This window comes from Dipodomys merriami, unplaced genomic scaffold (assembly GCF_024711535.1).
Source record: "Dipodomys merriami isolate MVZ:Mamm:240054 unplaced genomic scaffold, mDipMer1.0.p SCAF_2, whole genome shotgun sequence".
NCBI classification, from domain to species: domain Eukaryota; kingdom Metazoa; phylum Chordata; class Mammalia; order Rodentia; family Heteromyidae; genus Dipodomys; species Dipodomys merriami.
Window position 1 is genome coordinate 4,389,250 of NW_027203381.1, and position 14,566 is coordinate 4,403,815.

The window sequence follows — 14,566 nt, forward strand, 5'->3', positions numbered from 1 at the left end:
GATAATGTCTCTATGTAGCCCAGGCTGTCCTTGAACTCACAGCCCTCCTTCCTCAGCCTCTTGAGTGCCTGAGTTCATGGAAGTGTACTCTTGTACCAGGTTGAATAATGCTTGTGTTATGTCTTGATTTCTAAATTTTGTCCTTTCAGAATGAGGTTTTATTCTGACAGGTGTCTCAGGTTACTGGCAGAACAGTTTCATTTTTTTAGTGCCTTTTAAAGTTTTGCTAGAAAGGTTCTGGAATGGGAATGTTGAGGCAGGTACAGTTTTGCTCTTCAGGGGACATTTGGGAATGTCTGGAGACATTGTTGGTTGTCACACCTGGAGTGATACATCTGAGAGATAGAAGTTAGGACAGCTCTCCACATAAAATTATTTTTGGCTTAAGTTATCAATAATACTGAGATTGAGAAAGCCTACTCTAGAATAACCTTTCCTGGAGGTTCAGTTCTGCTTCTAAAATAGGAAGCCTCCAGGATCTCTCCTGAGTATCTGAAGTGATGGGTGACTACTCTGATTGCTTCAGGCTTGAGTCTTTTGTTTTCTTCTGTGCACTCCAAGACTTGTACAGTTTAAATCCCAGTGGTTATTTTTGGCCTGTGTTTATGCAGTTTCTAGCTGCATAAACTAGCCAGCTAAATTCAGTAGGACTGAATGGAATCATTTAAGTTTTCTGGAGCTCTTTATTTGTCTCACTTGTGCCTGGGTTTCCTCCCAGTTTCTAAGTTTCCCATCTTAGCATCATAGGCATCGTCATCCTATGGCATCGAGACCTTTGGACTTACTTGGGGTTCTTATTTGCAGTATAATCTGCTCCCCGTGAGAGCAGGGCTCCTCATTTTTACTTTTCTTTTTCCTTGCATTATACTCCTGCTTTGCTTACTGTCTGATGTGTAGTACTGTTTTTTGTTTTTCATTATGTTGTGCAGTTTACTAGTTGATTTCTTAGGAATACAGGATCAGTTCTTACCTCATGGCCAGAATTGAAAGTTTTATGTAAAGTTTTTAGTTATGTTATTTAAGTAATAGCTTATCTTGAAGGTATCAGGGACTTAAGTGTACAGTGTAAATTCTAAATTTGCTTTAGAATAATCATTCATGGTGTAGTCAGAGGCCTCTTGGCTATTTGTATTTCAGTTAGGACAGATAATTTTGCATATTTTTTGTGTATTTTATGCATAAGTAACCAACACATCATAAATGTTATATAACAGCAGAACATTCAGTACATCTGTAGACTGTCAGAATGTCTTTATAACTTAAAACTATACATTTTGATATTGTAAATCTTTTGCTATTTGTACCTTCTATTTTGAAATCATCTGATAACCTCACCTTCATTAAAGAATCGATAATCTGTCCTTTCTGTGTAAATTGGTCATGTCTGTCTGTTTTCCTCCATCCCTCCTTTACATTTCACTTAACCTTGTCAAGAAAGTAAAATAAAATACATAGTACCAATGTTTATTTGATACTAATTCCCATATGCCTTTGGTAGCTTTCCACCACTACCATGAAATACTGGAGATAATTAACTTATCAAAAGGCAAGAGTTATTTTATCTCATTCTTTTGGATCATCCTGTCTAAGATTGGGCAGAGCCATTGCATTGGGCCTTTGATGAGCATGACAGTGGCAGAGAGTGTGTGAAGTACCTTGAGTACCTCTATGACAGGACACTTCCTGTCATAGAAGGTAGAAAGAAGTCTGTGTTCCCACAATGTCCTTCAGGGAAATGCTCCCAGGGATCTAACCAGCACCTCCCGTAGTGCTCACCTGAGGTTAAGCCTTTAACACTTAGACCTTGGAGAACATAATGTTCCAACTACCAACTACCTGTGTGCCAGGCGTAAACAAACAGAACTTTACTGTCTATTTTTTTTTTTATGACCCTACTCCTTGAAAAAAAAAAACAATGACCCAAAGCACAAATTTCACAAGGGTACAATATATTTTCAAGCCTATCAGATTCTGATAATAGTTCTTAATCTTAGATTTTCTTTGGTCCTTAAGGTTATATCACAGTATGTTGTAGTATTTTGAGATTTTCACATATTGAAGATTTTCAACAACTGAATTTTTGCTTTAGAAGTGTGAGAAATGCTTTTTGAGTTGCTTCTTAAATTAACTTAAAAATTTCTTGGCCAGAATATTGATCTGTAAAAGTTAGTCATTCACTTCTTACTTTTGGCTGCTGATCTTTTATGATTAAATGAATTACTTTAAAGGTTAAATTTGTTATATAAATGCCAATTGGTATGTTCAGAATGCTAAGTTAAACATCACTGCTTGAAGTTATATATGGTTTACTTGTTTAAAAAGAATGAATGCCTTTTATTTGGCTGGAAGGACAAAGGATGAACTAATGCAACATTTGATACTCACTTGACACTACGTTGGACATGAACTTTACAAATTGGGGGGGGTAAGCAGGAGAAAATGAGGAATGAGGTAACTGTTTAAAAAGAAATATACTCATTACCTTACGTATGAAACTGTAATCCCCTGCTCATCACCTTTTCAATAAAGATAAAAAAAGAAAAAAGTAGAATTTCTTAATGTCTCCACTTTTGAGAATTTTAAGATGATAGAAAGTGTTTTTGGTGAATCATTAAAGAAATAAAATAGCATGGTGCTATCAGTTTAGGAACAATATTTTTGAGGATAACCAAATTTTTATTTCCAAATAGTTGTTAGGTTTAGCATCATGGTAGCTTAAAAAGAATTCTCTAAGATTAAATGATTTTTATTTTACTTGAAGTAAGAAGCGATTTTCACAAAATTATAATCTGTATTTTTAGAATATTTACTGACCAGCACTTTGTACAAATCAGATTCATCTAGCTAGAGTACGTCATCCTGACTGCTCACCTGAAATCACCTCTACATTTGTCCTTACTCACATGGTAGCTTAGAGTCAAGGAGTCAGGAGCTTTACCTCGTTTCAGGTAGCCTCAGGCTCCTGAGCTTGGCTTTGTTCACTCTGCTGCCCGCCCCCCTCCCCCACCCCATTTCTTCGCTGTGTTTCTCCTATCCCACTGTAATCTTCTCCCTTATGACCCATTGTTTCTGAACTCCCAACCTGTGTGCTATGCCCTGGTTTTCTTCTAAACTGACAGGTCACACTGATGGATTGTTTTTCAATAGAAAATTGAGAATAGCGCTTCCTGTTCCTTTCTTTTTCTTGCTTTGTTATACCATCGTTCTGGGCCATCTGACCTTTTACGAGCTAGTTTATGGAAGCATATCAGCTTAGTGAGATCATATTTTGATTGATATTATCATGACTTTTTAGGACTTGCTATTGTCAGCCCATTTACGCGTTACTCTTAAGTAAGTCCACTTATGCCTTACCTTTTTCTTCATATTTTCTGTATTCCTTTCAACTTAAAACATATAATGCCCAAATAGTAAGTTGTGTGAAATTGACCCCTTGAAAGAACCTCCTTACACAGAGACCCTATATAATTGGATATTTAATTGCTGTTAATTCTTTGGCTTTGCTATTCACTTCTTTACTTTGTGAGCAGTTTGAGAACAGAGATCAGGGCTTTTGTGCTAATATGTTTTCCCCATATGCTTGCCAATGTATTAGGCACCAAGTAAGCCTAAGAAGCACTTGAGTAGAATGCTCCTTGCATATGTTCCAGAGTGTAGTGATTAAGCACTAGAGTGTGAGAGGAATTTATACCTTGCTAATAAGCTTTTATATTTTACTGTGTTTGTTCCTTATTAGTTCAAGTATCACATATTCAATAGTTTAAAATTGGGAGCTTTTAAGAAATGAGTACATTTATCTACTTTTATCATTCTTTTCCCTCCTTCCTTCCTTCCTTCCTTCCTTCCTTCCTTCCTTCCTTCCTTCCTTCCTTCCTTCCTTCCTTCCTTCCTTCCTTCCTTCCTTCCTTCCTTCCTTCCTTCTTTCCTCTACTGGAGCTTAAACTCAGGCCTTAGATGCTGTTGTTTAGCTTTTTTTGCTCAAGGTTGGCACTCTCTCATTTGGGCTTTTTTGGTGGTTAATTAGAGATAAGAGTCTCATGGACTTTACTGCTTGGTTTATCTTTATATCATGATCCTCAGCCTCCTGAGTAGCTGGGATTACAGGCATGAGTGACCAGTGCCCGGCTCTTTTGTACTTTCTATTTTCTCAGCTAATACTTGTGATTCTGATTGAAAAGAATATTTTATTTTACTACTTTATTTGTTTGCTATTTGATTGTAATATTGTAATTGTTCTCAGTGACACTGGCACATGGTACACTGGCTCCTATGTTTGATTGCTCTCCTCCATTGTGTGCTGTTTATAAATGTTTTCAGAAAGAGAAATTGCTCATGGTGTTGGAGTCCCTGGGAGATACCCTGTGTTACCGTAAGAGCAGTGCTGGCTCAGAACAAACAGAGGCCATGCAGGTGCATCACAGGATGACCTTCGTCAGCGTTGGGCTGTTTGTAGTTCGCCTGTTGCAAATACTTCTCCCGGTGGAAAAGGTAAGGCAGGTAATGCTGTGTACCTGTGTGTACTTAACAATGCAAGTATATGCTCTGTTGTAAACTTCTTCTGATCATTTTGTGGTACAAGGATATTCTGTTTGGGATTACTTTTGGAGATACTGGGGTCACATTTCCAGCTGGACTGTTTTAAAAATGAGTATGTGATTTTAAGAGAAATGTAGAAGCTGAGATTTGGACAAATCCTTGGATAAAAAGGCAGTTATGTTTATTGCACACATTTTACTGTTAGCTTCTACATTTTGCTTTTTTAGTCTTTAACTTGTTTGGTTAATGAATATCTAACTGATTCCCTCTAGTGAGCTAGTAGTATTAGATAATGGACATAAAACTGATTATATCAAAAGTAGTCTCACAGAACTTAGTTTTTTATACAGGATGAGATTACTGTTGTCTACTGTGTACATGTACATGCTTTCATTTGGATCACATGGAAAGCAGAGGTTATGTCTTCTATACAAATAACTAGTACTATAGGCCTTTCTCTGTTCATTCTATACAAATAACTAGTACTATATGCTTTTTTAGATACTTGAGGTATATTTGTAGAGCACACACTCCTACATGTAACCTACAATATGTATGTCTACAATATAATTTATTATTATTATTACTTTATTTTATTTTTTGGTTGTGGGCCTGTGCTCTGTCCCTCAGCTCTTCAGCTCAAGGCTAGTGCTCTGCCACTTGAGCCACAGTGCCACTTCTGGCTTTTTCTGCTTATGTGGTGCTGAGGAATCGAACCCAGGGCCTCATGTATGCAAGGCAAACACTCTACCACTGAGCTACCTTCCCAGCCCTGTTAAAAGACTTTTTAAAATTAACTTTAAGTAGTTGTACAGATGTTTTTCATACAAATACAAGCACAGTGATCACTAGTTGCCCCTTTTATCATTTCTTCCCAAGGTACAATTAGTTACTAATATGTTAATACATTATTACAGGCATAATTAAAATCTTGGTTACTTAATTTGTTAATCATTTTATTAAAAATGTGAAGAAAACAAGTAGTGCATAGAAATGATAACTGTGAGCTTATTTGGGGAAGATGATTATAAAGAAGCACTTTTAGAAAACTTGAAACAGTAGAAAGTGCCAGAGCTAATTTCATTCCTATCTTGCTGCTCACAATGGCTGAAATTGTGCTTTAGGTCATGTAACTTTTCAGATGTTTTTTAATAATACTCTTTCAGAAACATTAACTCTACAAAGGCTTATTAGGTTAATTTTGTTTGTTATATTGTAACATATGTTCAGAAATGTATACAGTCCAGATTTTTTTTTAAACCATTTCTTTAGAACCAGAAATAGATTACCATCAGTAAAAGGCCTTTTCCCGTCAATTACCCTCCTTCCTTCTACAAACTTAACTTTAGAAATGACTTTGGTCACTATGGATTAATTTGACTGTTTTGAACTTAGTTTAAGTGAAATTATTAAGTATGCCCTCAATGTTATTTTTCCTTGAGATTAATCACTGGTTGCTTATAGCAGTAATTTGCTAACTTTTTTCCCCCCAAAATTCTGTTCAGTTGTATGTTAAAGATTATTATTATTATTTTTTTTTTTGGTTGTGGGTCTTGAACTCTGGGCCTGGGCGCTTTCCCTCAGCTCTTCAGCTCAAAGCTAGCGCTCTACCACTTGAGCCACAGCACCACTTCTGGTTTTTTGGATGTTAATTGGAGATAAGAGTCTCACAGACTTTCTTGCCTGAGCTGGCTTTGAACCGTGATCCTCAGTTCTCAGCCTCCTGAGTAGCTAGGTATGAGCCATTGGCACCAGGCTAAAGATTATATTTATTGGTATAAATATTTCTTTTGTCAGGCAGTGGTGGCTCATGCCTAGCTACTCAGGAGGCTGAGATCTGAGGATTGCAGTTTGAAACCAGGTGGAGCTAGAGTCTCTGAGTTCTTATCTCGAGTTATCTACTAAAATAGCCAGAAGCAGAACTGTGCCTCAAGTAGTAGAGTGCTAACCTTGAACAAAATGAAACTCAGGGACAGTGCTCAGGGCCTTGAGTTCAAACCCCAGGATTGGGGACACACACACACACACACACACACACACACACACACACACACACACACACACACACACACACACACACACACACACACACACACACACACACACACACACACACACACACACACACACACACACACACACACACACACACACACACACACACACACACACACACACACACACACACACACACACACACACTTTAAATTTTACTGGTTGTGTTTTTAAATGTCAAGTTATACCTCTGAATTTGCATGTTTCTGGTACACACACACACACACACACACACACACACACACTTTAAATTTTACTGGTTGTGTTTTTAAATGTCAAGTTATACCTCTGAATTTGCATGTTTCTGGTAAATGTATCAACGGATTAAAGTACAGGTATTTGTAGTGTACTTACTGCTAAAGGGAAAGTGTGGTGTACCTAAGTGAAGGTATAGGAGAAATTAGTGGAGAGCATTTGTTATGCCTTCTATGCCCTTAGGTATTAACTATTTGCAGTTTTCTTGCCTAGAATTCTGAGGAGCAGCATGTCTAAATTCTCTTTTCTTGTACTTAGTATGCAATATACTGCCATTTGGGAATGCAAGAATAAAACTTTAAAGTTTAATTATAGTATTTTGGCCAATAATTGTGGAAAACAAATTTTTTATCGTTTTGCTTTTATTCATTATTTTTCTGAAGTTATTTACTATTCTGTGCAAGGCATAAACATTAAAAAAATGGAAGATTCTAGGCAGGTACGGGTAGAGTTGATCTTACAGTGTGGGTGTATTTCTTTATATAATGATAAACAACTAGAATAATGAAGTTACTTAAGTATCCCAAATGATCACTATCTCATGGTTGAAGTATTGGTGAAAAACTTTTATGTCCTATTAATTATATCATGTAGTTTACTACTGTTTTGTCATTTTTCATTGTGGGTTTATTTGGGCAGAGGCCAATTAGGATAGAAATAGTTTTATTTTAAAATGAAACAGAAGTGCCCTTCTATTGCTTTTGCTGCTTTAGTTTACGTAATTGTAAGCTTTTGCTGCCCTCTGCCTGTGACTAGCCCTCTGGCAACGTCTTGCCTTCCAAATGGTATGGGGTTTTTTGGTTTTGTTTTATTTTACTACTTATTAAACATGTAACTTGAATGTTGCAAAGTGAACATAACTCTGTGTGATTTCCAGAATTTGACAAAATTCGAAGGTCTTTTTAAAAGTTATTTGTTGCTATTAAATTATTTGGTAGTATACCATTGTATAGGTTAAAAGGTTAATAATTTTGTGGAAAATATTTTCACTGTATTAACAAAGTGGGTAAAGTAAATAAAAGTAATTTCATTTGGGGGAAAGATGTGTAAAAAAGATTTAGAAGTATTATCCCTGGGCTGGAGTTATGGTCCCAGGGCTTCCTGTTACCTTTCTTAGCCAAGCTGTGAGGGCCAGGAACAGCTTACATCACCAACCCTGGGATTTTTCAGAGAGGCCTGTAGGGTCTGATGAATGTTGGCTGATGAAATGAGTCACAGCAAGACGTAAACATCTCCTCAAGATCTTGTTAGTTACATTATATACATTCTGATTAATTAGATTAGGATAGGGCTAATGTCTGTATTTCTAACAAACTTAGATAATGCTATGGCTGTTAAAATTGGCTAGATGTAGCCAAGTGCTGGTGGCTCAGGGCTGTAATCCTAGCTACTTGAGGCTGAGATCTTCATTTAGCAACTTTATTTAATTTAAGGACATGGTTGTATATTATTGCTCTTAATACCAGACTTCTAGTCAGCCATTCATGAAAAATCATGACCAAATGATTTTCAGTGAAGACATTTCAGCTGTAATGCTGACTTCATCATTTTCTTTTCTCTGGACATTGACTCATATCCATCTCATTTCTTGAGATAAGCTGAGAATCTTAGCACAAATGTAGAATCATTAGAAAGTAGCTATTGCCCTGGGATTCAATCCCCAGTACTGGAAGAAATGGTTAGTTTTTTTTTTGTTGTTGTTGGTGGTGGTATTGTTTTAAATCTGCTGATCTAGGCTACAACATTATCAGATGTAATAGTGATATTTTTCTGGGAGTATTCTGGAGGTATTTAAAGCATTATATTGAATTTCCTTTCTCCTCTAGACAGCTAAGTCAAGAATCCATTTCTGCTCATATTTAATTATATTGGACTTGACTGGTATTCCTACATTTAATATGTGTCTAGAATGTCCTGTGTTACGTGTCCATTTATGGGCAGGGGGTTGTTCTTGTTCTTGGACTACCTTGGGTAATGGTAGATTTTTGTACACATGTGCAAGTATTCTGATGAGACATTTGGGACAGAAAATAGTTCCTGTGGACAAAGACACAGAGGTGGAGGATGTGTAGAATATAAAACCTTCTCTTAGCTGGCCACTGGTGGCTAACCCCTGTAATCCTAGCCACTCAGGAGGCTGAGATCTGAGGATTGCAGGTCAAAGCCAGCACAGGCAGGAAAGTCCATGAGACTCTTATCTCCAATAAACCACCAGAAAACTGGAAGTGGCGCTGTGGCTCAAGTGGTAGAGTGCTCGTCTTGAGCCGAAGAGCTGAGGGACAGCGCCCAGGCCCAGAGTTCAAGCCCCACGAGGAACAAAAAAACAAAAAACAAAAACCTTCTCTTTAAAAAACAGATTTAGTGATATATAATTATTTAAAAGAAAGGTGGGCTTGATTAAAATATGATAGCATATCATCTTGTTCTAAAATAAATATTGTAAAATAAAAATGTCCTTTTTGCTTTTTCATTTTTTAAGGCAAGCGAGTTTTTACCAGAGCCCATGTCAGCAGCGTTATTTCTCCTTTGCTTGGACATGCCAGTGGCTTTGGAATATCCAAATAGTCATGATTCTGCGGTGGCCTATTTGGAACAGCTGAATCCTGAAAATTACAGTGTTTATAAACGAACTGCGGAGGCTGTGTATTCCATTGAATGTACCTGTAACTTCCTATCTGATATTGAGAAGGAGGTAAATTATTTTACTAGTATTAAATCCTGCTGATGGAATACTTAGAAAATTACACCTGTTTCAGATTGATAGATATTTGCTAGAGTTGTGATGCATTATTATTGGATTGTCCTATTAACCAGATTAAAGGACAAATATGATTTTTATAAAAGCAAATCAAAGACTTTAGATTATGTCGGATATATGTTTATAATATAAATGGTTTAAAAAAGTAGAGTTGTCAGTGTCTTAACACTAATTGTGAGTGCATATGAATTGATACACTATGTATGAACTGAATAGGAGGGCTGTTTTATTGCTTTTAGTGTTTTGTTTATTTTATGGGCTGTTATGGCGTTCACATAAAGAAATCTGATTTCTTTGTGTTTTAGATGAGGTAATGAACTGTTGCTTGGAAGGTAGTAGGATGTCTTTAGATACATTGGTAGAGCAGTAATGATGTGTTCATATTTATTCTTTAAAAACATACTATTAGGTCACTGTTTGTCCTAATGAAAGGGTTCGTGGGTCCTAAAAAGGTAGTGAGATTACTAAAGAACTAGTAGAAAATTCTAGCTTTTTTTTTTTTTTTTTGATTTATCCAGTGGAATCTCTGAACTTTATATTTAGAACTTTCTTAATATGGTGTCTTCTTTCTCCTTTTGTCACATCTTGTTGCCACTGACTCTCTTTTTTCTTCTACGTACAATTTTCAATTGTGTCTTTAAGAGAGATTATTTCTGTGGCATTCTGCATAGTTCCTTATCGCACGTGTTCTGGAGCCTCTGTGTTCCTCGGACATGCTCAGATGTCAGAGCAGTGGATGCCACAAGAAGGGAAGCAGGGCCACAAGCCCAGGGCGTGTGCTCTGCAGAGTTAAACAACACAGAGTGTCAGCTGGCATTTTGCTAGGGATTTCCCCCATATTCTTCCCGCTCAGCTGACTTCTTAGATTGCTTGTTCAGAAAATGGACTTACGTGAACAATCCAAAGGTCTCTTAACCTGCTTAGTTGATTGTAGAGAATTTTATTATACTTGAACTTGACATTTACTATCTTTTTTCCTCTTTTTAGGGAGAGAAGAACTTCTTAGAATTAGTGGAGCTGGCAGACCAAGCCCTGCGCAGCTTTTCCTACCATCAGCATTTCTCCCTAATAAAGGAAATCATCTCCATTTGTTCAAAGATGTAATACTTCCCTCCCTCTTCCTTCTCCCTCCTTCTTCGTTGTTCTTTCTTACAGGGTCACATTGTGTAGTTCTATTGGCCTAAAACTTATGTGTGGCCCAGGCTAGCCTTGAAGTTCAGTTCTCTGGCTCCCAGATACCGAGAGTATTGGCATGGACTACATTTTTTTCTTATTAGCATTATATTACTCTAGGAGAGTGCATGTGTGTGCATGTAAACTTAGAGATAAGATATAACTGTAATCTTTACTATAATGCCATAATTGAAATTCTTTTCATATCTTGTTTGACTTTGAGATTTACACATATAGTCACATTAGGAAAGTGAGCTGTTTTAGTTAAGAGAAAACTTTAACACCCGGGCACTGGTGGCTCACGCCTGTAATCCTAGCTACTCAGGAAGCTGAGATCTGAGGATTGTGTAAAAAGCCAGCCTTGGCAGCAAAGTCCATGAGACTCTTATCTCCAGTTAACTACCAGAAGACTGGAAGTGGCACTGTGGCTCAAGTGGTAGGGTGCTTGCCAGGCCCAGAGTTCAAGCCCCATGATTGACAAAAAAAAGTGTTGTGACTATAATCAACATGAGTAATTCTAATTCTTGTATTTTTATACTTCTGTTTTTGGTATCTATGCTGATCAGCTATTCAAGAGTATTTAACATAAAATTTTAATTCTTAATTTTTTTAATTTTTAATTTTTATTTTTTGTTGGGCTTGAACTCGGCCTGGGTATTGTCCCTGAGCATTTCAGCTCAAGGCAAGCACTATACCACTTGAGCCACAGAATCATTTCTGGTTTTCTGGTAGTTAATTGGAGATTAGAATCTCATGGACTTTCCTGCCTGGGCTGGCTTTGAACTATAATCCTCAGATCTCAGCCTCCTGAGTAGCCACTAGCATTAATGTAAGAAATTTTTAAGTAATAGTTTACACTTAATGTTCCTTTCATACATTGTATATCATTTTCTGAAATGGAATTTTGGAAAAGAATGATATATTTGTTAATTTATTTTGAGGATGTTAGAACAGATTCTCATTTAGAGATTACTATCTTCATTGCTTTTTAAAAATTCTTACTACACCTTTACACAACTGTTTTCTTATTTATACAATATTAAAATTTATACAATATTAAAAGACAACTCTTCATTGTTTTTCAGTGGATAAATTTCATGTCATAAGCATTAAATACACTTTTTTTAAAGGTTAAGTTTCTTTCTTTCTTCTTTCCCCTTCCCTCTCTTCATCTCTCCTAACCCCTTCCTCCCTCTTCTCCCTCCCTCTCTCCTCTTTCCTTCTTTCTCTTTCTTCCTCCCTCTCCCCCTTCTCTCTCCCTCTCTTCTCCCTCCTTTCCTCCTTCCTTCCCTCCTCCCTCCTCCCTTCTTTCTTTCTTGCTTGCTTGCTTGCTTCCTTCTTCCATCCTTCCTTCCTTAACTCTTTAAGAGAAACATTTTCTGCCTTGAAACAAGTAGATATTCAGGTAAATTATGGCTAGTTTGATTAGTTACAACCCCAGTCAGAGGAATTAGAGCTGAAGAAATCTCTTCCAATCTTCTTTGTTGTTTTGTTGACTCTCTTCCTTGTGTCTGGTTCCCGTTCTACCAGCTCCAGGTCTGCCCAGGCCAGTCCCCTGCTCCAGGGAGAAAGTCAGAAGGTGCTGCTCCGGATGTTGGCCCACCCAGTGCCACGCGTGAAAGTGGAAGCATACCACTGCTGCCTGGAGGTTGTGAAGGTAGGCCTTGCTTTTCTAATTATACTTCCGGAGTTAAATTACTTGACTTTGCGTGTGACCTGTTTAGGGCTATATTCCATAAAGACAGATAGCAATTATTAGTCAATTCTGAGAAATTTGCACTACTGAACTTCTTTAACTTAGTGAGTCTACCAATTTAACTGCTTTCTTATAAATTCACTCTGGGTATGACATGTATTTGCTTTTTGTAATTTTTTTACTTCTGATCTTGTACTCACATCAATAAAATACTACAGTTCTAGAAGAAGCTTCCTTTCTTTCTTTCCCTTCCTCCTTCCAGGACAAAGTGTATGTGTTAACTAGTGTATATAATGTTGTAGAGAAAATAAGGCTATGAGGGAGTGTAGACTAGACAAGGAGGGAAAAAGGGAGGCATAAGAAACAGGTGAAAAAGTTCCTGCTTTTCAGATTTGAATGTATTGTGTGTGGTTTAACTAAAAGTAGGTCTGTGGTTTTGGAGCATATTGAGAGTACAATGATACCTGATTGAATTGAACAGGTAGACAACAGGTGCTGCTCATATTTTTTTAACCACTATATGTACAGCTTTGAATTTTATTCTAAATGTAGTGAAACACTATCAACGATTTTAAGCGAAAGTTGGCTTGATCTAATTACCTTTCTTAGAAGATCAGTGTCTGGTGCTGGACCCTAGTGGGTCATCCCTATAATCCAAGCTACTTAGGAGGCTGAGATCTGAAGACTGAGATTCCAGGCTAGCTCAGACATGGAAGTCTATGAGACTCTTAACTGCAGTTAAACAGCAAAAAGCTGGACATGGAACTTATTTAATTTACCTTATGTATTTTTAGGCAGAATCATAATATGTAGTCTAAATTGTCCTTGAGCTATGTGCAGCTCTGACTGGCCTTCAGCTCATTATTATAGTCTAAGCTCGCTTCAGTCCACAATTCTGCCTTGGCTTCTGGGATTATGCTGCTGTCCATCCATCTGGCTATAGATGATTTTTTTTTTTTTTTTTTGCTGGTCCCAAGGCTGGCTGGGTCTGGGCACTGTCCCTGAGATCTTCAGCCCAAGGGTAGCGTTCTGCCACTTGAGCCACAGCACCACCTCCAGTTTTCGGGTGGTTCATTGGAGATAAGAGTCTCATGGTCTTTTCTGCCGGGGCTGGCTTTGAACTGTTATCCTCAGATTTCAGCCTCCTGAGTAGCAAGGATTGACAGGCGTGAGCCACTGGCACCAGGCCTTGTTTTTCTTTTTCAATAAGATGAAAACATTTTAAGATACGTTTATAAGTTTCTCTATTGCCTTTATGTCTGTTAACTTTAAGAGATGATGGTTGCTCCACAGTTAGGTTATTTAATTTATAAAGACTCTGCTTGTTTACAGACTCTATATGTCTTTTTTTTTTTTTTTGGTCGGTCATGGGGCCTGAACTCTGGACCTGGGCGCTGTACCTCAGCTCTTCAGCTGTAGACTAGCATTCTACCCCTTGAGCCTCAGCCCCACTTCCAGCTTTTTCTGCTTACGTGGTACTGAGGAATCGAACCCAGGGCCTCATGCATGCAAGGCAAGCACTCTACCACTGAGCCACCTTCCCAGCCCCAGAGTCTATATATTTTAAACAGACTTAAACAATGATAGAGAATCTTGTTTTACCTTGTATTAGTTTTAAAAAGTTTTAGGGAAGTAAAATTGGAAGTGAATTTGAAACAGGAGAAAGAATTTTTTTTTTGAAAAATAACATTACTAATAAAAAAAAAATAAACTTGTTATTTTACAGGAATGCTTAGGTGTCCATAATGTCACTAAACCCGTGTCTTCGCTTTGTAGTGGAATTCATTTTCTACTTCATCCCAAAGTTCTGTATGAAATCTCTGCATTTGGTATTCAAGAACCCAAAAATGAGGTATGATGTGTTAAAAGTAAGTGTAAAGTACTAGTCAACAAATCAAGAAAACATTCTAATAAGATGGGTCTCATGATGGAGACTGAAAGGGACTGGACTTCGATACATTTCAGTTGTGATGTTATTTACGTAAACATGTTAAAGAAATGTAGAATCAAAGTAGAGAACAAACTTGATCTTGAAGAGTCAGGACAAACAGTTTGCTTGTGGTTATCATGCAGATGGAAAGAACTATAAGATA

The 14,566-nt window shown here is 37.3% G+C and overlaps 1 protein-coding gene across 3 annotated transcripts in view; it reads left to right on the forward strand.

The window, feature by feature from the left end:
* Rttn (rotatin) overlaps positions 1-14,566 on the forward strand; it is a 118,278-nt gene that overhangs the window by 21,763 nt on the left and 81,949 nt on the right. For all 3 annotated transcript variants that reach the window (XM_070028973.1, XM_070028974.1, XM_070028976.1), the window contains 5 exons: positions 4,318-4,488; positions 9,326-9,538; positions 10,592-10,704; positions 12,308-12,434; positions 14,200-14,325. In XM_070028973.1, the coding sequence (XP_069885074.1) occupies positions 4,318-4,488; positions 9,326-9,538; positions 10,592-10,704; positions 12,308-12,434; positions 14,200-14,325 (750 nt within the window). The remainder of the gene's footprint in view (positions 1-4,317; positions 4,489-9,325; positions 9,539-10,591; positions 10,705-12,307; positions 12,435-14,199; positions 14,326-14,566) is intronic.